Source organism: Malania oleifera, chromosome 13, assembly GCF_029873635.1.
Source record: "Malania oleifera isolate guangnan ecotype guangnan chromosome 13, ASM2987363v1, whole genome shotgun sequence".
Lineage (NCBI taxonomy): Eukaryota > Viridiplantae > Streptophyta > Magnoliopsida > Santalales > Ximeniaceae > Malania > Malania oleifera.
Window position 1 is genome coordinate 66,054,138 of NC_080429.1, and position 24,316 is coordinate 66,078,453.

The 24,316-nt window shown below is 36.6% G+C and overlaps 1 protein-coding gene across 1 annotated transcript; it reads left to right on the plus strand.

The window, feature by feature from the left end:
• The first annotated feature begins 3,169 nt into the window (after positions 1-3,169).
• LOC131146013 (mitogen-activated protein kinase 9) lies at positions 3,170-24,090 on the plus strand. The gene is made up of 11 exons (XM_058095262.1): positions 3,170-3,686; positions 4,336-4,744; positions 4,896-5,023; positions 5,216-5,275; positions 12,249-12,398; positions 12,659-12,814; positions 12,952-13,089; positions 13,179-13,252; positions 20,999-21,100; positions 22,824-23,061; positions 23,694-24,090. Exons 1-11 carry the CDS (start codon positions 3,390-3,392, stop codon positions 23,766-23,768), a joined length of 1,827 nt encoding a protein of 608 aa, XP_057951245.1. The 5' UTR covers positions 3,170-3,389; the 3' UTR covers positions 23,769-24,090.
• The last annotated feature ends 226 nt before the right edge of the window (positions 24,091-24,316 follow it).

Here is a 24,316-nt window from a genome sequence, read left to right on the forward strand (position 1 = left end):
AATGGCATAGTCTGATGCATCTATTTATACCTCAAAGGGTTTCCTAATGTTTGAAATAGCAAGTACCATATCTCTCATCATAACAACCTTTAGGTTGTCAAAGGTTCCTTTGCACTTCTCTATCTAGTTCCACCCAGGACCTTCTTTCACTAGTTATATGATAGGAATAGTTCTCCTCGAGTACCCTTTTACAAACTTTTTATAATAGTTAGCAAGTCCAAGAAAGGAAAGTAGTTCCTTCACTGTCATCAAGATCTTCCAATTTTGTATTGCTCTCACCTTCTCCATATCCATTCATATATGACCTTGCTTGATCACATGACCAAGTAATTTGATGATCCACTGAGTGAAAGAGCACTTCTCTCTCTTTACATACAAACTATTCTCCTTTAGCTTGTCAAACACTTATCGTATATGCTCTTTATGTTCCTCTATAATGGAATTGTAGATAGTAATGTCATCTAGGTACACTATGACAAATTTGTTAAGATACTTATGAAATGCCTAGTTCATCAAGGTGCAAAAATGTCTTTGGCACATTTGTCAACCCAAGTGGCATCACCAAGAACTTACAAGGCCCATACCTTGTGACATAGGTCATCTTTGGTTCATCCTTATCTGCTACCCTCACCTAATAGTAGCCTAGTCAAGTTTGGTGAAGTGTTATTCATAACTTAACTAATCAAACAAATCAGTAATAAGTGGAATAAGATACTTGTTGCACACAATCACCTTGTTAAGTGCATGGTTGTCCATACGCATATGTAAGCTCCCATTATGTTTCTTCTAAAATAACACCAATGCTCTAAACGATGCTTTAAAAGGACGCATATATCCCATTTCCAATAATTCATCAAGTTGTTTCCTTAACTCTATTAACTATGGAGGCATCATCTAATATGACCCTTTAGCAAGCGGCTTTATTCTTGGTAACTAGTTGATTTCATGCTCCACAGATTGTCGTGGAGGCAAGTTGTGAGGTACTTTGTTTGGCGTCACAACCTTATACTTAACCTACACAACTTGGATGGAAGTGGGCACTTGCTCTTCATCTACCATAAACATGACAATATATGTTTGTTCACCCTCCCCAATCTTTTTTTGAGCTATGTGGAAGAAAGAAACTTCTCATTATTGCCTTTCTTTGCAATAACTTGTACAATACAAGGGGAGGGTGGTCTCTTATCATACGAAGGGAACTGGTAAACAGCATCAACACCAGCTTAGTCTCTCTAAAAAATTATATTCCAATAATCACTTGAAAATCATCCAACGATGCATAAGTGAAATTCGTATCTCTCACACATTGTCCAAGCTTTATAGTCACTTGCTTCGCTACTCTTATAGTAGGCTGAGCTATGGAGTTTACTGCTTTTATGCATCCTAAATCCTTCTCTAAGTATAAGTTGATTCTCTACACTTCTGCTTGTGAAACATAATTATGGGTAGCCTTGGTATCAACCATAGCACAAGTGCTCTTCATATTGATCGCAAGTCTACAAACATTAACCTTTTAGCTTGGGTAATTTTCATCTCTTTCGTTTGCCTCTCTAACATGTTAAATAATCGCATTGCACCCATCTTTGGGCTATCCTCCTCATACTCATCATCTTATAGTGCCCCCTCCACAATGGAAGCTTGTAAGGCATTGGGTAATGACTTGTGTTGGCACTCAACATAGCAGAAGAAGCATGCCATCTTACCCTCACCATTGAATGTGTTGAATGATTGAGACAATGAAGCATCTTTTGAAGTTGATGCCTTGGTGTCGGCTCCCCCATTTTGGGGTTTGCCCTTCTTGAAAGACTTTCCATTGCTTTTACCGCTACTACTCTCTTTGGACATTATGGAACTCTCTTTAGCATAATTGTTCAAATGTTTTGTGGCAACTTGTGCAGTATGCAAGTCTTGAACACTTTGTTGATGAAGTTCTGTTCTTATCCACGTTTTCAATACCATCAAGAAAACAAAACAATTTATATTTCTTTGACACGTTTCAGATATCAAACATCAAGTAGACCTTATTTGACCTATTGAGCTTAAGGTCTCTTAGTTCACGTGACACATTGTACTCAACATTATCTCAAAAGAATTGGGTCTTGATTTCTCTCTTCAAGTCTGCCAAATAGTTGACTACCAGTGTTCATTCTCAATTTTATCATACTTGATATGCCACCACAACTTAACTTCACCAACTGTACATTGTTGTAGTGGTTACTTTCACCTGTTCCAGGTTTGTCTGCATGAAAGTAATGCTTTATATCAAATAAGAAGTTCTCTAACTCCTTAACATCATAGAAACCCTTAAACATTTTGGGTTCTAGCACCCTAGTTCCTCTATACTCTATAACATTGGATTTTCTTATAGTAAGAACCATTAGATTCATGATTGTAGTTAGATCCACCATTTGATCCTATGAAGTTTCTATTGTATAGTGGAGGCCCTCTAATATTTCCACTATAGAATTCTGTTGATGTTTTTGTGATCCCTCCAAAACATTAACACACTTAGCAATTTTGACTATTTTCATGGCCACATTGTTGGCTGTATCAATCTGTGCCTTTAGCACTGTAGTTCACTTGGTATTGGTCGACATGGTCTTTTACCAATGCTTAAGACAATCCTTGAACAAGTTTTGGCTTGTGACACGGGCCCATATGACAACAACAAACCCGATGCAGTAAGTGGTGCTCACCTACTTTACCTAGTCTATTTGCTGTCAGTGATGGTTACAAACTTATGTACAAGTAACATTACCAAAGACTAAAGGTTACATTTTTTTTTTGTACACAAAAGTCCACATATTGTAAGAAAAAATTTACTTATATATCTCTATTATTAGTCAGAGAATTCCCTTTTATTGGCATGATTTTTAGTACTTTCAAAATGCCTCAATAACTACTCATAAATATTTCAAAAATGTCCTTATAACTACTTATTAATATTCTTAAAATACCCCATAATCCTTCATAAAGAATATTTTTCTTTGAAAATGTATTTATTATTTTTTAAAAAACTATTAATTAATTAATTAATTAATTTTTTAAGCATGGACGCGTGTACTAAGCACATTTTTAGTAATAATTAAATTTTAAATGACATCTAACATTTGGTTCAAATTACCAGGAGGAATCAGTATTCATAATCTGAGATGCATAGACCGACGTCATGACAATTTATTATTTTAGAACCAACATAAAAAAGACCAACAAAAATAAAACGTGGGAGAGAGAGGAGGAGAGAGGGAGTCAGAGAGAGCACGGAGGCGAGGAGAGAGAAGGCGGGGGAGGGCAGGCAGAGGGAAGGAGGAATGGTGGGATCTTCCGCCTGGGATTGGAAGGAAGGCAGCGGGTAGGAGGAGGGCGGGAGAGATCGGTGGGTAAATTATATGGGGAGTGGAGCACTGGTGGATGGCGTCCGTCGCTGGTTCCAACGCCGCACCTCTATCCCCACCTCCCTCGACTCCACTTCTACTGCTCCAGTCAACACTTGTATCCGTGGTGGAGATGCGTTCCTGACCGAAATTCACGCTCAACCACCCCCTTCCTTATCCGCACAACAACAACGACAACAACAAGAGGAAGAGCTCACGATTGTAGAGGATTTAGATATCTCAGGTTTGAAGCTCATCAAGGTCTCGAAACGAACCACTTCCAGATTCATCTTCATGGATCCCCACAAAAAGGTTTACATCTCTCTCTCTCTCTCTCTTGATCGATCGATCGATCGATCGATCTGTTGTTTGTTCAATTTTGGCCTGAGACCTTTCCATTTTTTCTTAAAATTATGTTCTTAAATTAGAGGCTCTAATGCGTACTTTATCGTTTTGCTGGTTTGATGTTTGTCGATTTCGTTTTTTCCCCTTTACTGAAAAAAAAAATTTGATAATTTTAGTTAATGATTGGAGGGATTTCAATTCCTCCAAAATTCCTTACCTGCATTTTTTAGTAATGCCAATGTTGTTTTTTCCTCTCTGCAGTTTCTTGGTAACGCAAATGAGGCATTTGATCTTAAAAATTATGTTAGTCTCTTAAGTTCAACGGTTATGACCTATTAATATTCCTATTCAAGTTGTTATTGTTGCAGTTGCTATCTCTTTTTGTTACTCGGCTTGCTTTGTTTCATTACTTTTCTTCGTGCTTTTATCCCAACAAAGAACTTTACTGCTCAAATGACCCCATCTTAGAAAAGCAAAATGAATTTGTGATCCCCCCCCCCCCTTTTTTTTTTTCTTTCTTTATTATGTGTTTGTTCTATTTGTATTTGTCTTTTTGAATTTATCAGTTGTTTTCTATTAATAAGTAATTAGTTCGATCCTGTTTACTTTTGTTTAGAGCACACTGGAGACGGAATTCTTCACAGAATATGGAGAGGCAAGCCGATACCAAGTTCAAGAAGTCATTGGCAAAGGAAGTTATGGTGTTGTTGGCTCTGCGGTTGACACCCATACTGGAGAAAAGGTTGCAATTAAGAAGATTAATGATGTTTTTGAGCATGTATCTGATGCCACACGCATTCTAAGAGAAATCAAGCTCCTTCGACTTCTTCGACATCCCGACATTGTAGAAATAAAGCATATTATGCTTCCCCCTTCTCGAAGAGAATTCAAAGATATCTACGTTGTTTTTGAGTTGATGGAATCTGATCTTCACCAAGTCATTAAGGCAAATGATGATCTTACTCCAGAGCACTATCAGTTCTTCTTGTACCAGCTTCTTCGTGGTTTAAAGTACATACATACAGGTCTGTGCATTTCAATGATACAATTATCTATTATTTCAATTGTATCTGAAAGGAATTCTCCTTTTTGCAGATAAAAAAACACACTATTGGCAATTGTTTTGCTTTTGCACTTCTAATAATCATTAGTGAGTTTTTCCTTGGTATATTGCAGCAAATGTGTTTCATCGAGATTTAAAGCCAAAAAACATCCTTGCTAATGCTGACTGCAAATTGAAGATCTGTGATTTTGGGCTTGCCCGTGTATCTTTCAATGATGCTCCGTCAGCTATTTTCTGGACTGTATGTGCTTCTGTCCTGCAATTCTTGGCCCTGAACTATGGCATTTTTCATAGTGACTCTAGTTTATGCGAATCAAAAGTTTCAGCTCAATGTTTTAATCTGATTTTTTTTTAATTTTTTATGTTGCAATAAATGTCATTTTGCGGGCTAAATAGTTCATATTTGCTAGATATATTTGTTTACTTTTTGAAGGACTATGTTGCAACTCGGTGGTATCGTGCTCCTGAACTTTGTGGCTCTTTCTTCTCAAAAGTAAGTAAAAAAAGTGTTATTTATTTGTTTTAATAAAATATTTCAACTGTTTATGTTTGTCTGCTTTTTAATTATCAAATATTTCAGATGGATTGGGGCATTTGCTGTGTGGTTTCTAAGAATCCAAATGACATCTGCTACATTGCTGCTTAGTTTTGCTAGTTCAGTTTCTTTCCCCCCCCCCGCCCCCTTTTTATCCCCTTCTTTCCTTTATATGATGTTTTTGAATGTGTTGTCTTTAATCACTGCATGCTATGCCTTTCGAGTGGATAGAACAGCTTGTGAATAGTTACTCCTGATACATTGTAGGAACTGCTTGTTATCTGTTATTGTCCTGACTCATGATACAGCTCTACATTTTAGGCCTTTTTTGAATTTCATTGATAATTCTACCCCTGTTAGACCTGTAACTTGCAAAAAAATTTGAGAGGTAACACATCACAAAATTCATGTTCCTTAAGATAAGAAACTGCTTTTGGTTCACTAGGTATTCTGTGTCCACTGACATGAATTTTCTGCGAATCTGAATGAGATCTGTTATCAAAATTCATTTCTGGAAAATTTTCAATTATTTCTTCATTTTATTTTCTCCCCTTCTTCCTTTATTTTAGTCTATTTTTGTAGCAACATTGCCTGTGATCACTGAATTCTTTTCCTGATATGCATCTTGTGAACAATTACTATTTGATGCATTGTACGAACTGCTTGTTATCTGTTATTATCCTGGGTCATGATGCATTCTACATGTTAAACTTTTTTTTTTTCCTGAAATCCATTTATAATTTGCCTTTTTTTTTAAAAGAAAAATTATGTTAGATTACTGTTTTACCTAAAAGCTTAAGCTCTAGGTGTTGTTGTGGATGACAATGTGTATCAAGCTTTAATGCTTCTCCACATGTCCAGCTCGGTTGCACATGGAGAGATAAACAAATGATAAACTATACTCATTACAGGAAATAAAATAATTTTTAACCACTACGTAATAAATGTGGCCATGGGACTAGAACCTAGGATGGCAGGACCTCCTAACAGCCATAGCTCTAATACCATGTTAGATTACAACTTTACCTAAAAGCTTAAGTTGTTAGGTTGTGGGCCAACGATATATATATATCAATCCTCAACAAATTCCATTGATAATTCTACCCAACTTAGATGTGTAAAATGTGATCAACTTTTGGAGTTAACATGTGTCAAAGTTCATGTTCTGCAAATTAACAAACTGCATTTTGTTCATGGTGATGTATTCTGTGTCCGGTCTATTTTGCATGCATTCAAATATGGTATCAACTTAGTTTTTACCACTCTATTTGCACTGCTTTGAGTTTACCAACAAATAGAGTTATCCTATATGATGAAACCATGTTTTGAAAATCTTCTTATGCTTTAAAATTTCTCTCTTTGAGTGATGCTGGTGGTGGTGGAGGATTGCCAATGGAAAATGGATAGCATCTTATTTATTTATTTGTTTATTTTAGATTAACAAAGAATTATATTAAAGATAGAAAGTAAAGTACATCCTGAGAGGATGATGTGTGACTTTCTGTGGTCTGGTGTTGGGGAGAACAAGAAAGATCATCTTGTCAGTTGGGAGGTGGAGAATTGGTCGAAATCGGAAGGAGAGCTGGGGCTTGATAATGTGGTTTCCAATAACATCTCTCTCATTGGAAAATGGTTGTGGACGTTCCCCTTAGAGGTTAACTCCTTATGGCACAAAGTGATAAAAAGTAACTCAGGGGCTCATCGTAATGTGTGGGACTCTTTAGGAAGTGGCAATGCTTCTCTTGCAAGCCGATGGAAGTTTGTGTTTCCTAAGTTGCTTGTCTTTTCTTTCACCTTACCTGTTTCAAAATTGGGAATGGCAATAGGGTTCGATTCTAGGAGGATGTGTGGGTGGTTGAGAGTTCTTTGGAGCCAAAGGTGCCTGTCCTGTTCAGACTTTCGATCCTTCACAATGCACCTGTTAGCACTTTTTCCCCTTTCGAGGGGAGGGGGCTTACTTTCTTGAGTCTTCCATTTTTTTTAAAAAAATTTTATTTATTTTTTTCTTCAGGAATCTCAATGAAAGAGAGGTCCATGAGCTTTCCATCTTACTTGCATCTATGGATAAAGTTTCTCCGATCAATAGGGTAGATGAAAGAATATGGAAGGGTGCCCAAGCCTTTTCTCTTGGAGCCACATCATTTGGCAGGCTAAGGTTCCTTGCAAGATTCGGACTTTCATGTAAATGGTGACATTGAACTGGTGTTAACTTGTTATATACAAGAAGGCTCTTCAAGGCCCTTAACCTTGACATGTGTGCGATGTTTTGCGACTTGTCAGGCTAGTTATATGAATCACTTTTTTCCTTCAATGCAAGGTGGCCTACATCTCTGCAATGCTTTGTTTTCTGGTTATGGTGGAGCTTGGGTGTCACTGCAGGTGGTGAGTGTTATCCTTTTGGTGAGATACTGGGGTTGATGCAAGAGTAGAAAGGGTTGAGTTCTTTGACGGAATTTGATTTTTTGCTATTATGTGGACCTAGTGGCTAGATAGGAATGTGAGAATTTTCAAAGATCAGTCTACCTTTCCTTATTTGTTGTGGGGTAGGGCTGTATATTTGGCCTCGTTTTGGGTCCACTCTGGTTTTTTTAAGGGAGTGCTGCTGCCTGACCTGTTTAGGGATTGGAAGGCAGCATTAATGCAACTCTTTGTTTCTGTTTTTATTCTATTTTGTTTTTTTACTACTATTTCACTTTGGAGGACTTCTTGTCCTCTTCCTTTTGTACCCTTTTGGATAGTTGTTAATACAGTTTTCTTGTCCAAAAAAAGTACATCACAAGGAGAACAAGGTGGGTTTTAGTGAAAAAGGGAAAAAAAAGGGAAGGGAAAAAAGAAACTCTAATGAATCAAAGCAATCCATTCAAGCTGCAAGACTTCTAGAGGAACATTCCTTAACAATTTGCCAAGCACCAAAGTGACACAAGAAACACCATTCTACTTCAGACCTATGAGATGCGGTAATACCGTTAAAGATTCTGACATTCGTCTCCAGCCAAATACACCAAATTAGAGCAAAGATGGCACATCACCATAAAGCTTTTCTCTTCTTTCCCCTCCCAAAACCCTTTGAAAATAGTAGCATATAAGTCTTCCAAGAACAAGGGACATGCTCGATTCTTGCCAAGAATACCAAGACAAATTATTGTGAAGTTTTGGAGCAAAATGGCTATGTAGGAACAAATGAGAGCAAGTCTTCTCATTCATTCATAAAGCAAAAGACAAACATTTGGTGACAGGGCTTTATTATTAGGTCATTGACTTTGAAGCAAATCATTAGTATTCTTTTCTTAAGAATCACAATCCATGCAAAAGCCTTTATCTTTGAAGGGATTTTAGCTTCTTAAAGGGCAAAAGAGATAAAGGATTAGCATTAGGAGATTCCTTACAAAAAGAAAACATAAGATTGATCTACTTCATTCAAGAGAAGGGAATTAGAACTAGTAATATCTCCTTATTTAAATGTAAGGGTACGCTACTCTATCTACAGACCTACTATAGGGTAGGCTACTCTACCTACAAGAAGACAAAGCGGAATATCTAGTAGGTGGAAAAAAATGCTCAAGGAGAGCCTTAGAAGCTAATTTTTGCTAGGATCTTTTAAGCATAATTTAGATCGAGAAAGTCCGATTGAATAACCTAAGGGAACAGGATCTCACCCTAAAGAAGGCTGATTGTTGTTTTGGGTTACTAAAAGTAGTTTTTAGGCTAGACCGCAATCGGTTAGGTGATGATGAAGACCACAATGACTGGGGAGGCGCAGCCATTCTCTACACATATCTTACTGAAGTGGGGGAATTCAAAAGGGAACATAAAGTAGTGCAAGGAGAGGCCCTTGTGGCAATTCATGTATGAAATCAAATGCAGAAACCTCTCCAAGTATTAGATATGGCCCACATCACCCACCTGGAAACTTTCAATGTTCTCTCACATAAGCCGTGGCAGTGGGGAGTTCTCTTCTATAAATCAAAGCCGAACAAGGCCTGAGATGACAGATTCCCCTCTCTCGAAGACCTACAGGCTGAGGAAAGACTACCAGCTGATTCAGCTTGAGCAATTCTTGGCTAAACAAGAGAAATGGCATCTTTCCTAAACTAAGTCAGACTGCTAGTACTTTCTAACCGGATGACTTGTTGGCTCGGATTCCTTATTTTCATTTCAAGTGAAGACATTAGCGAGAACTTCTGATGAAAGAAGATTGGAGTCATGAACAGGAAAAGCTAAGACTGGTTATGCCGAGAGGAAAAATTATGTCTTTCTTGCTGCCTGTGAAATGAATGAATTGCTTTTTCCTCACTCCTTGAACAAGAGTTTACAGCTGACTAAGAGCTAGCTACACCTCTGAAAGACTCCATCACTTGATACTTTTTTATTCACACTAAAGAGCTAGTGCGCAACTAGTGCTTAATGAAGACCCAAGCAATGCATTGAGAAGGCGAAAGAGAGAAGCCAGGAAAGCCTTCTCTATCTCTTCCTGACAAGGAGTCCATCATGGTATAAAAGGTCCTATTCTTTTAGAGCCAATCCCAAGGAGGCTTCAGTTGGTCTTTTTGAGACAAGATTTCTTCCTCTTTGGGTAGAAGAAAGAAGGTTTCTATTGCATTCTTACCACCACTATCTTTTTGAAGTAGATTGTTCACACTGCTTATTCTTATTAGATACTAGAAAAACCAGCTCATGTTTCCACTGCATTTTCATTACGAAGATGTATCACGTAAAGAACCATTGCTCAAACAGAATCATGCCAATGTTATGGAAGTCCTTGGATTGTGTGAAATAAGATTAGTACCAAAGGTAGCTGCTTATGAATTAAATGGAAAATTTGCTATGGAGGTTCCATGCAGTCAGAATTTCAAGCCATATTGTTTTTTCTGCTGAAATAAGCACCAATTAAATCCCTCAATCATAGTCCTATTGATTTGGGACAGCATCAATGATCTTCAGCCATGAGATATAGAAGGGAGGAAAGACAAAGAAAAAGGAAGAAGATAAGGAGAGGAGAGGAGATACAAAGGGAAATCATCCATTCACTTTCAAATTCAAATTCAACAGCCTACTTCTACATGGTTTCACAAACTATTTATATGAAGGCCTCTAATACATGAAATTACACATATACCCCTAAAACTAGATGAAATGATAGAGGAACCCCTAAATTACATAGACATTACAAACAAGTCCCCAAATACACATAATCCTATACTAATTGAACTAAAAATACATAATAAACTGTTAATTAAACACAACAAACCTTGTACAATTCTTCTCCACTGACGTCCAACAAGAATTTTCCCAAGGTCTTGCTTCTTGTCCTACATCACCTATCCTTATCCTTCTCTGAAAATAGGTCAGTAATCATTCTTGCAATAAAACCAAAATATCCGGCAGTCACTCCCTTATCATCCTCTAATTTCTTAGTAGAATTTCTTATCCTCCTACCGCTTGCCACCCTATGAAAAAGCCTTGTATGATAAGCCCCCTTAACCCATTTCATTCTAGTTTTTTGCCTCCAACTCATATCCTTAGAAAAACTTGCTCAAACTCATTAGACAATGAACTCTTGTACCAGCTAATTCATTTGAGAGAGGACCCTCTTCTTCTAATCTATCTAACACCCTTATATTCTGTAAAATATATATTTTCCTATTGTGTACATCACCAAACACCTCAACATTCCCAAGTATAATTTTTCATTCAAAATTTTAATCTCTTCATAAAACAAATCCCCATCCATCCACATTGCACTCACCCCACCATTCAGCCAAGCTTTAAAACTAGCATTTACATATTCCAAATCTAGATGGAGTTGGGCCCCACTTGAGAGGAATAGCAAGCACTAAGGGGAATTGATCTAAGATCACTCTTGGAAGCACTTCCTGGGATTAACTTGGAAAAGCATCCTCCTAATCTGCAGTGAACAAAATCTATCAATCCTAGCATTAAGTGTCTTATTACCTGCAGCCAAACAAGTGAATTACGCATTTGGAAAAGGAAAACTCTCAAATCATGATCCTTGATAATGAGTTAGAGCCCAACATGCTGGAAGTGATCCTAGAATCTCCTTATTTTTCTTTGGTGGATGTGGATCTGCACCGATTTAAAATCTTCCTCTGAGCACCAATTATTAGGTTCTCGCAGACCATAAACCGCTGCCAACTCTTCCTGAAGGAAAACCCTCAGCCAAGGACAATTATGCTTGTAAACTGAAGTAAACCTTCACCGAGCCTTACTCTTGACATCCCAAAAAAAAAAAGGCACTGAAAAGGAACCTACCAAATGATCCAATTTACAACGGAACCTAGTGTCCCAAATAACCAGGATGCCCCCAATGAACCAGTTGGGGATAACCAATCCCAATCCTTAAAAACCTGGAATCATGAATATCTGGACTGCCCCTCTTCAATCATCTTGATTTGGTCAAGAATTGATGACATTCTTCACAATTTGCTATTTTGCTCTCAGCCAATCTAGCTACTTGGAGTGATCAACAAGGTTATTTGGCCCTCTCTTCTCTAATGAAATGGGATTTAAAAGTGCCTGAGCATTTAAAAAACTGACATCGTGTGCAATATGGCGATTCCTTCATATGGGAATAGGTTCTAATTGGTGCATGATCTTTGTGTTATGCTATGACGTTTAACTGCTCCTGCTGAAATCATACTACAGTTATTGGTAGCAGACCACATCTCATCATGTTGGGATGATAAATGTTGTAAAATCAATCTGCACAAACAATTACAAATCCTCATTTCGCCACAGTGACATTAGAACATGGCCAGCAAATTCTGTGGAGTGAGATTATTGTGTAATATAATTAATGATTGGTGTGTATTATTTGATGTGGTATAATTTAAAGACCATTTGCAATATAAATGCTGTTGCAGATGATGATCTTCATCTATTTCATGCAATTACTATATTTTTTGTTTTGCAGTACACCCCTGCAATTGATACTTGGAGCATAGGGTGCATATTTGCAGAAATGCTCACGGGAAAACCACTGTTTCCTGGGAAAAATGTGGTGCATCAATTGGATCTTATGACTGATTTGCTTGGCACTCCTTCCCCTGAATCCATTGCAAGGGTTAGTCCTCTTAATTTAGGTATTTGTTATTTAGTCATTAATGGACAAGCTTACCATTTGTAATGAAGCAGATTCTATTTGAGTTTTTAATTTTCATTGTGCTTTGACTTCTCACAGTTAGTGATCCTCTTTATATCTTACATATTAACTGCTTTGAAAATTTGAGATTTCTGTTTTGCTTTTACCTTGCATTATTTTAAAGCTTGATCCTTCTTTTGGTTATCCTTCCTTAAATGCTTATATCTTCATGACCTTCACAGATTCGTAATGAAAAGGCAAGAAGATATCTGAGTAGCATGCGAAAAAAGCCACCAGTTCCATTTTCACAGAAGTTTCCTAATACAGATCCATTGGCTCTTCGCCTGCTGGAGCGCTTGCTTGCATTTGATCCTAAAGATCGTCCATCTGCTGAAGAGGTAATTCTCAGTGACTTATATTGTTTCTTTGAAATTCCGGCTAAATTTATGGATATTAAGGAATTCTTTTATAATGATATAATCTAGTTAATGGGACCAGCATGCTTTCCTTATGTCTCTCCTCCTTATGTTTGCAGGCTTTGGCTGATCCTTACTTTCATGGTTTATCAAATGTGGATCGTGAACCTTCCACTCAACCCATTTCAAAACTTGAGTTTGAGTTTGAAAGGAGGAAATTAGCAAAGGATGATGTTAGAGAATTAATCTATCGAGAGGTATGGCCTGAGGCTTCCTTGGTCTGAAATTACTGCAGCTTTCAATCAATTGTTATAGTTATAATGAATTTTGTGTTCAAGGTAAGCAGATTTTAGAGTATCATCCCCAGATGCTGCAGGAGTACATTCATGGTGCAGATCAAACTAGCTTTATGTACCCAAGGTCAGGCTCTCTTATGCCTTTGAATTGAATTTTTTTTGATAGTATATCGTGGGTTCTATTTAGATTATTAGTTTATCACAATACTTGTTTTGGGCATGAACTTCACGTGTACTTCATGGCTTTTTTGAATATAAAGGATATGATAAATAAAATATTTTTACTCCCCACTATATGTTATAATCCTAAACTTGTTTTTTGATTTGATGATTTGTTACTTAAACATTTCAGAATTTCTTCAGGAACATTTTTGGAACTTAAAAAAGTAGATGAAAAAAATGCTGTGGAGCAGGGAATCCCTGTTCTAATCATACCAGTGCTTTTGGTTAACCGCTGCATTTCTTGATCTCATATCTGATACTATTATATACTTATTATAAAATTGTTAATTTTTGAAATCTATGGTCAATTATGGAGTGAAACCTTTGCTAAATTTATACTTTACATAAACTCTTTTTGTTTTGTATTTGATGATATGTGGAACAACTCTTATTTTCATTTCATTTTGATTTTGTACTTCTAGCATCCTCCAAGGATTTTAGAGGAATTTTGGTATAATTAGTTCATATTCTACCAAAGCTGTTGTGGTTTTCCATTCTTTTGGAAATTATTTATTCAGTATATTTTTTGTGCAAATGCACTGTCAACACTGTTCTAACTCCAAGTTTTGTGGGTGAGAGTTTTTGTCTTTGATTAGTGGGTTGTAGTCCACACTCCACAGCGAATTATGATAACGGACAATGAGGACTTCAATAGTTACCAGATAAAGTTGTCTATGGCAGTCACTGCACCTAATGGTGGATGCTTTGGTTCGTTTATTAATTTAAATGGGTCAAACATGTCAGTTTTTTTCTCCACAATTTTTTAATAGGTGGATCGCCTTTGAGCTTGTATAAGGAGTCACCTCTAATTATCACAAACAAAAACCTTCTAACTACAGATAAAATTTTTTGAGCTTTCCTCTACTTTTGACCCTCCATGAGGGTAGGCGGCCCCTGTTATCCCTTATGCCTGCTTTTTGATTTGTGTTCGTTTTTTCTGGATGTGCTATGCTGTTTCAGAGATTAAATGAACAACATTTATGAATCCATGAATTGTTGAGGAATTATACCTAGCTATTCCTAGCTTTTGTCTGCTCTGGCTATGAACTCTCTCTTTCTCTCTTGCAAAGCCTAACCTAAATTCTGTTTCTTTTTCGCTGTTCATTATGTTGGTGTTAGATCATGATTCCTGGGGTTTATTCAATCCAGACCAAAGGAGAGACCTTTGATTTGAGGTTGGATAAAGTTTGGGGGGGGGGGGGGGGGTGGGGGTTATCACTCCGTTCGTTCTTGAGATGGTGCACAATAGGTGGGTAAGGTTATTGTCGTTGTGGCGAACTGTTTCTCTGATGGATTTCCATTGCTTCTTGGAAGTTCGGCTAAGGGTTTTTGAAACTTTTGGGTGGGCTGCGTGAGTTATTGGATGGCAATTCATGTGACAAATGGTAGGGAGGTTTTTGGGGTCAGTTATGGCTCGTGAGGCAAGAGGTTTTCTGTCTTTGTTCCTGGAGGTTATAAAGGTGATGATTGGCTTCGATTTGGGGAAGAATTTAGCGCAATGGTGGGGTCTCTTCTTCCTCGTGCTGATGGTAAAGGTAGAGATAAAATTAATGATAATTGTTCTTGGAGTCAAGTGGCATCAGGGGGAAATGAAGTTGCAGGAGATGGAAATCTCCATCTGAAAAGTGTGTTGGAGGATATTGTGTCTACAGATTTTAAGCAGGTTTGTGGTTGCTGAGGGGGGAAGATGCGAAGGGCAGACCTTCAGCTTTCATGGCAGGGAGTGAATGACGACCAGCCAAAGTCGAAGATGACTAGGGTTTCAGATGGGGAATCCGATGGTTCCACAGGTGGCTAGGGTGTCCTTCGCAGAAGACAGGGCATTGAAGGCTGGATGGCTTGGACCTGTCTCTGAGGATTATTTTGGACCTGGGCTCGCTGTTGGGGCAGTCTATTGAGCATGTCCATGATCGGGTTGAAGAAAACAGTTAGGGCCTGTTTAATGAAAAGGAGAAATCTCCAGTTATTCCTCAGCTGGGCCACATTCATGGGCAGACCCAAAATACTTTAAATATTTTTAAAGCCCAGGAGCATTATAAGTTGAAGGAGGGCCATTAATCTCAGTTTCCCTTTTGAATGAAGCTCAAATTCAATTTTTATGAGTTCAAGAGGTGGCTGGGATTGATCAAGCTTCTGAGCAAAATAGATGCACTAATCTGACGGTGTATTGCGTGTCTTTGAAGTAGATTCATGGTGGCCAATAGGATAGAAACAGCAGCTTTGGAAATAGTAGAGGGGAAGAGGCGGATTGATAAAGTTTAGGGCCCATTTAGTTGTGGAAAACATTTTCCATTATTCATTTTTTTAATTTTCCAACGAATTATAAAAAATGTAGCTTATTTTTTATTTTTCAAGATTCATATTAAAAATGTAGAAAATAAAGAGTTCCTTTAAATGTGCTAAATATTGTTTTATTTTTATTTCTAGATTTTAGAATAATTAAAAAAAGACAACTTGTCTTGCAATTTCCAAAGAAATTATATAATGTAGTATTTGGGATCATGGATTTTGGGGTTTGAATTTGGATTTCTGTAGATCTGTAAGTAAAAACATGACCCACACAAATTAAAGTCCAAGATCCAAAGAAAGTAAAAACATGATCCACACAAATTAAAGTCCAATATATGAGTTTCGTGCTTTCATGTGCAAAGTAAGAGTTAAAAATCTAGTAAATAATAAAAAGATGTTTCCCAACTTTTCTATATAAATTTAGAAAATTGGAAAACAAGTGGCAATTTTGTTACTATTTGAAAAATTAGAAATGGAAAGTGAAACTATTTTCACCAGTAAATATCGCCAAAAATTTTTGTTCATTGTTCATTTATTTCATACAAATGTTGTAAAAATGAAAAATTAGCTAACTTTTTTGCATTTTTCTGGAAAAAAAAAAGGAAGATGAAAACTGTTTTCCACAACTAAGCGGGTCCTTTGTTTCCAAAAAAATCAGCAATTTTCCTAGTGGGAGAGTGTTTTCTCCTATAGAGGATTGGATCTTCAGTGGGATGTCCGTTGGGGATGAGAAGGGGGAGATTCCTCTAAGAATCAAAATTCTTGTGAGGATGGGATGCAGGGTATTATTGTTTGTTTGGAGTGATATAGTTCTAGTAAGGAAGTAAATTCTATTAATTTTAGGTGTCAAAAGGTATGTGCTCAACGTTAGGAAGTGTGCAGATAGGCCTTGAAATAAGGAAACAATTTGAAGGAAATTGAGATTCTTCTGGTGAGAAAACAAAAAAAAAAAGTTTGTAAGAGAGATTAAAGAGGTAGTTTAAGTATGGGGGAAGGGCCAATTGGTTATCAAGGTGTTTCTAGTAAGAGGGCTAGCATCTGCAAGGAAAAAAAGAGATGGGGTTATGTTTTGGACAATGACAGTGAAGGCATTTGTGATTTTGAATGTGATGGGGGTTAAAATTTAAATGAGATTTGGGATCAGAATGGTTATATATCTGACAAACTGATCATCTTGGGGATTTAATTTATGTGCTGTCGCCTTCAATGGAAGGACTGGAGGGAATTAGTATTGTTGAAGATGATAGTATAGTTGTATGGTGATGGAATATTGCCCGGATAAATTGGATGTTTGATTGCCAGATTGTGGAGGAAACTAACTTCGTCAGACTTGATGGTCATAAATATAAAGTGAAGAAGGGTCAAAGGAAACTGGCAAATTTGGTGTGTTCAGTGAATTGTGATGGGAAAGGCTTAAAAAAGGGGTTTTCTTGGTTAACTTTCATTTTTTAATTTTTATTTTATTTTATTTTATTTTAATTTTAATTTTTTAGAGGATTTTGTATCCTTACCTAGATTGTATCTTCTCTCTCGCTCTCTCTCTTAATATATCTTCCTTTTTTATCCAAAAAATTGTTTAGGTATTATTCTGGGTTCTGAATCATTTGAAATATATAGATTACCATCTATCAACAGCACGAGAAATTGTGATCATTTATTCTATTCCTTTATTTGATGGGAGTACTTAGATTATTCAAAAGAATTTTTGGTACCCTTTTCAAGCATTGATTGGGGAAACCCCTGAGATTACCTGGATATAATTCCATATTGCGAAGTATCCCTAAGTATCTTCCTCCAGCTAGATCTTTCATGCCATGGAAATCTAATAGCCTGAGGAATTTCTTTTTGCATCTAAACAATGACTTTTTATCATTGTTCTAGGATAAAACAAAAAATCATTAGCTTGCATCCTTTGGTATTTTTATTTATTTTTTATTTTTTTTCTTTTGGTGTTTGGCCTTTTTATATTCCTTGAGGAGGAGTCTCATTTGTTTGAAATTCTCCTTTTAAGAAAAGGGTTCTCATTTGAAAGATTTTACAATCATGTTTTTGGACAAAGTCATTAGTCATTATATTGAAGCAGAAATTACCAACTCAAAGCACTGGTTTTGTGAGTTACTTTCCCTTTCTTTGGTGTTTTATTAATTAAATAGATCATTTGGTGCTTGACTGTTTGTGATGGTTTATTGTCCATTTACCTGTGTTCTAATATCTAACTTGGGAACAGGATTGCTTGTATTGTTAATCATTAATATAACCAGGAAGTTGTCATCTATCAAGTATATCCACCATTTAACAAGCGAATGGAGATGGAGAAAAAGAAAAATTTGCCAATATTGGTGAACAAACTCAATCTTCAACTAGGCTTCTAAATGTGTTATGTTCAGTAACAAAATAGAAGTAATAATTTAAATTGCAGTATTTACATAACACAAAATAATTTACTGTATTTACCTTTTTTACACTAGAGGGCATTTTTTTAAAATTAAGCATTAAGCGCTGAATGCTGGATCTAGTGCTGAATCTGTGAACTGGAATTAGAAGTAAAATGAACCTCTGAATACTGAATAGTTTAGGTTACATGGTAAAGGTCTGAATATGAATGTTCTCTTTATTATTTGAATACCCTAAACATTTTGATGAAAAAATTTAAAAAATAAATAATATAAAAACAAAAAATGGTTTATTTATAATTTAAAAATAAATATATATAGTTTTTTGTTTGTAAATAAAAAAATACCTTCTATATATTGCAGAATGTATTTTTTTTAAAAATGGTTTATTTATAATTTAAAAATTGAAATATAGTGAAAATTGCATCTTGGAAATTATAGAAAATTGATTTCCCTATGAAGAAAAAAATAAACAAGAAGAAATAAACAATAATTCTTTCCGTGTAATGGATAAACTAGATTAAACTACTGTTTGGTCCATCCCCAAGAAAATTTCAGTGTCATGATCGGATCATCATCACCATCGCCATCATCATCATCTTCTTCTACAAACTCAGGTTCTGAAGAAAAAGGAAAAAGAAAAATTATGTGAAATGAAAAAAATTACAAATCTGGCTGGAACGGTCCTCATCTAACTGAGGGGCTGCACTAGTATTCATTGGGCAGGGGGTTTGAATCTGTCGCAAGATTGACAGGCATTTTTGTGCTTCCAAAATTGCCAAAAGCATGGTTGTTAATGGTTGAAGTCAAGGATTTATGCCTGATTGTGTTGGTGAGAGAACCAGAGGGAGATGGATGAGGAGTAAGTTGACGAGAGAGGGTTGTCTTGTCTCAGAATAAGATTAAGCGTCAATCTTCATGCTGACCAAATAAGAGGCAGTCAGAAGAATAACCAGCCAAAAACAACGGGTCTCTTAATTCAACAACCATTCAGTGAACCGGTTCTTTATAGTTCATTCAGTGCAAACAAGCATCCCCTAAGGCAATATGGTGTCCAGGAATGAGTGGTTAGGATACCTAGGAATGAAATGCCTCCTGCTCTTGTCACCCATTTATAGGCCTGAATTCGAGATCTGAGGACATTTCCACTCCCTTCCCCTGCCTTTTGGTGGTGAAAATACTTTGTCTCAGACAGATGATACCTGCAGTTTGGTGGATTTTGAAAACCAATGGAAAGAATTTCTATTTTTATTCTGGGCTGAAATGTGAGCCAAACATGGGATTGTACGCAATATGGGAATTTCATCTCATTCTGCTCATATTCCTGTGTACTAGACATAACCCAAGTGTTAGAATACTAGAATACTGGAAAAATGATGATGTCTGCTTTTAAATCGTGATAAAAGAATGTCTCAAGTTTCTTTACATATTGTTATGGGACTTTTATCTCATCAGCTCATATTCCTGTGTACTAGACATGACCCAAGTGTTAGAATATTAGAATGCTGGAAGAATGATGACGTCTGCTTTTAAATCACGATAAAAGAATGTTTCAAGTTTCTTTACATATTGTTTACTATATTCATTTTCTTACCCTTTGATCACATATCTTCACCATGCTTTGTTCCTTGCCGCTGTCAGATATCTTTTTGCCTTCTTGGGCTAAATGTTAAGTTCTCTGTATTTTAAGTCAAAAAATAGAAAAAAGAAGTGCATAGAACTACAGCTGCTGCTGTAAGAGATCCCCATTTTCCCAATTGCAGATGGCAATTTGATCGAAGTTAGATCTCACCTTTCCGACCCACCACACTGGGATTGGGATGGGAAATTGTAAGCGGGGTACAGTTTGGCCCTTGGAGACATCCTACCCATGTTAGGTTTGGACTGTGATGGGGTTTTGGTTGCGTTGCACTAGCCTGCTCAGATGCCTATATGAAATATACAATAAAATTTCCACTAAATGGGGTCAGATATGAATTCTTCTCCACCTTTTGCTCGATCTAGGGGAACATTTTCTCTATAAATTAGACTGTCATCAATCCCTTTCTCACCATTTCAATCCAAGTTATTCTAGGTAAGCATATAACATTGAGGAAAGTTCTCTCTTCAGTTAATGAATAAAATATAAGGCATCATACAATATTCGTACAGATAAACAAATTAAAATGCACATACTAATGTATATATTTGTTGTTTGCCTTGTTTTTGCTGTGTCATGCCCTAATCTTTTTATGATTACCCATTTCTATGTATTTGTAATTGTCATGTAGTCATTTTGTAAAATGCCTGCAAGACACTAATTTCACAGGTTTACAGCCCATGTATTTGAACCACTAGCATTAACTGTTGATACTCTTGCTCTGCAATTATGACCATTACAGTGCTGCTGTGGAGGATGAAACAAGAGTCGTATGCCATTCAATTGTATTAGGTCATGTTTGTTTATTTTACATTTTGACAGGACTCACCTTGCCCATTTCATGTCAAATCCATCCCATTGCTATTTAAAGCTCAATACTTTGATTATACGACTGCTTCAGGGCTTCAAACAGTCTCATTATTATCATCTTGGTTGAACGCATTTTATTTTTGCACTCTGAAAATTTTGGATTCTTTGGCTGCAAAATGATAATCTTTTTTATCACTATTTTTTTTTTTTTTGGGGGGGGGGGGGGGGGGTAGGGCACTCCATACGGAGCAAGCAAGTCTTAGGGATGAGACGCTTGCGCAAGGACCTCAATTCTCATTAGTAGGTCGAACCAAGGACCTATGGAAGTTGGGGCTACCCCATCCCCACGGGCAACGCAACAGTGTCCTGAGGGAGGAGTTTAGAGGCCTTACCATTCTAGGCATATGTATCACAGTTAGCAGCTCACTAGTTAATTTCATAAACAGAAGGGTGCTTGCTTCTAGTTTACTTTGGATTTCTCTTTTACTAACCGAGTTGTCTCTTCATGTCAATCTAGTGGTGTGGATCGATTCAAGCGACAGTTTGCCCATCTTGAGGAGCATTACGGTAAAGGTGAAAGAAGCACTCCACTCCAAAGGCAGCATGCTTCCTTACCTAGGTAAAGCGTTGGTTCAATGTGTAATATCAAGCCAGTCTCTGTGTGTGTGTATATATAATAAAATTATTATAAGAAAAAATGAATACAGGACATTCAAAACATAAAGACAGAAATTATCAATAGGCTGAAAAAATAACTAGGCATAATTCCCAATTGAATGGAATTGGGTAGTGGTGTAGATAAAAATTTTATCAGTGGGGTCATAACGGTATTCCATGTCGAGAAATACTTTCATGCATAAAATAAATTGATTTTTTAATAAAAACATTTGAAATCTTCAAATTTCATATAAAAGAAAAAAATAGTACAATAACTGCTTGTTCTCTCTCTCTCTCTCAAATGATTATTGGAGTTCTCCCCAATTGTAATGGAATTTTAAGCCTTTGGATGTTTCTTTTGAGAGGGGACAATGCTATGACTTCACAATGGGCTTTCCTCGAGCAAAGTGCGAAGTTACCCCATTCCCTCTATTGTTTCCTTCAATTTCAGTGGGGTCAATTTAGAACAGTGTTTTAAAAGGCTTAATCGAGGCTTCCCTTAAGACTCACCTCAAGGCACAACATGCCTAAAATGCCTCGAGGCTCAACCTAAAATAACAAATTCCAAAAAGGCTAACACATTATATGCTTAGGCTAATGCATTTTTACAAAAGGCATGCCTTTTGCGCCTTTTTAGTTGAGGCTTACTCATTTTGGATGAGCGATTCTCAAGTAAAAATTGGTTAAAAATTTTAACTACATGTTTGTATAAAAGGAATCTCATAATATGAGTTGATTTCTAGAACTCTTGAACCTCAATATTTCCAAAATAACAGAGAGTTGTATCTTAGATTATGAAAATGTTTGAACTTTGTAATAGTATAGCTATCTCTTGTCATGATTTATGTCATGTATTCAAATTAGCAATTTTTGAATGGCCGACAAGTAGTTTGCAAAGTACATATTTCTTTCTTACATTATATTTGTGATTTTCTTAATTTTTTAAATTTGTAAATAGATAAAATTTATTTAAATTTTTTTAATCTTAAAAATAAATTCTTAAAAGGCTTACGGCCCAATGCTTTAAGGCTTACATCTCACCTTTTAAAAGTTAAAATGCCTTGCATGCCTTCGCCTTTAAAAACTTTGATTTAGAAAAATCCCAAAGTTTCTTATCATTCCCTAAAACTTCTCTCTCTCTCTCTCTCTCTCTAGTTTAGAGGGATCAGTTGGCCACACAGTTCAGTTTAGCTTTCTGTGGAACTGAAGCTTTTATTTTTTGGACTTGTGGACTAGAAGCCCATTATAACTTGACTAGGGCTTCTTCCCAGAATGCGCATTGCCAAATGCATCCCAGTCGTGGACAGAATCATGTCCTGAACCTCAGACCACTTCAAACATTGTATCAGCAGAAGTATTACTGTGTATTTCACGGATGAACAAATATGAAAACTCTTTTTCACAGATTAGCAATTATCAAAATTTTACCTGGCAGTTTTATAATTGTCCGCATGTACAATTCTGTTGCTCTGATTTCCAGGATCTTCAATTTTATGGTGTAAATTATATTATCTTTTTTGAGTGGTAATTCAGTTTTCCATTTTACTGTAAATGAACATAGTTTCTGCAATTGATTTAGATCATAATCAGATGGTCTGATTTTCAGGTTGTTTAGAGAGTCTGCACGCTTAATTAGTTTGATATGATGTTTTGTATTTATTGGCTACTCTTCTTCCTTTTTTCAGGGAGCGGGTTTGTGCACCCAAGGATGAGACTGCTGATCAAAATGATGATTTGGCTGCACTTGCTCGTACAGCGCTTCAGAGCCCTCCTAGATCACAGCAGGCTGCAGATTCAGAAAATGCAAACATGAATGCACAGAATGGATGTAGCAGGCCAAACTGCAGTGCCCGTAGTCTACTGAAGAGTGCAAGCATAAGTGCTTCCAAGTGTGTTGTCGTTAAAAATAAAAAGGATTCTGAGGTAACACATGCTATACATATTTCCTGTTTTTTGGTCATTTTGCAGTCTCAAATCATGGAATTGATGATGGGTCTCCAGTAGTTAAAATAGCACAACTATTTAATGTTTCCTAACAGCTGCAATGGGTTGATTTGGGGGAATTTCCATGCTTAGAAATAAATTGGTCTATAGTCTATTACTTGGCATTTGCAGTTGATCTACTTCTAGTTTCATCGTGTGCTCAAATTTCTTTGCTGCCTTATATCAAATCTTTTCCTGTGCTTCAGAATTTTGTTTGATTACTTTTTCACTCTGAAAATATTCTTTTGGTGCTGACGTATTTTTACTCAGTACATTTTAGTTTGGTAATTATTTGTGGGTGGGTGTGGATGAATTTTCCCGCCAAATGCTGTTGCCAAGCAAGTGAAATTGATTCTATTTCCATTGTGCATTTTAGTGTGTGACGAACTAAAAAATTGTTAAAAATAGAAAAGCGGCACAAAATCAATGCAAGAGAGGGAAAAAAGCATTTTCTCGTATAAAATTGCATATGACCTCATTTTTACTGTAGTATTTCTAAGACATGGAATGGTATGCTTTTATCTGGTGTCCCAGTACATTTATTTGTTTGTTTATATATTTATTTTTCCTAGGAGGAGCCAATTGCTGAACACACTGATGAGGGGATTGATGGTTTGACCCAAAAGGTAGAAGCCCTTCACGCCTGATCATGCAATTCTTGGATGACAAGTAGGGGAAAGTAGATGGTTTGGTTTGGTGCTCTGCACCTTCGTCAAATTCTCCCCATTGTGCGGGTATGAAGACTGCTGTAAAACAACTAGCATGGAAGATCTTCATTTTGCGTAAGGTAGAAACTAACCTTAGGATTGTATTCTTGTAATGATCATTTGTTTTTGTTGCAATACAAAACTGGGAAAAAAGCTTGAATTACTCTTTAATCTTTTAAGAAAAAGAACGATTGTATCTTATTCCATGTTTGATGACATTGATAACAAGTTGATATAAGAAGAAAAACAGCAATTTTTAGCATCCTTGCAGCAAGTGTGGTTGCATGATTGATCATGAATGCGACTCCTATTAGTCTTATATACAACCTTGCTTGTGTATTAATGCATTGTGTCACTGGTCATCTTGTTTATTGGGCATTCAAAAATCAGTTGGGGGTGTGTTTTAGGTGCAATTGAAGTGAAGGTAGAGTAGTTGGGTTGAGTAAAGGAGCTGCAGGTAGGAGGTTGGGTTGGAAGTTTTCTTGGGA

Coding starts and splice junctions, on each gene's coding strand:
- LOC131146013 (XM_058095262.1), top strand. CDS start 3,390: ATGGGGAGTGGAGCACTGGTGGATGGCGTCCGTCGCTGGTTCCAACGC. Junction 5,024..5,215: donor CGTCAGCTATTTTCTGGACT/GTATGTGCTTCT, acceptor TACTTTTTGAAG/GACTATGTTGCAACTCGGTG. Junction 12,399..12,658: donor CCCCTGAATCCATTGCAAGG/GTTAGTCCTCTT, acceptor TGACCTTCACAG/ATTCGTAATGAAAAGGCAAG.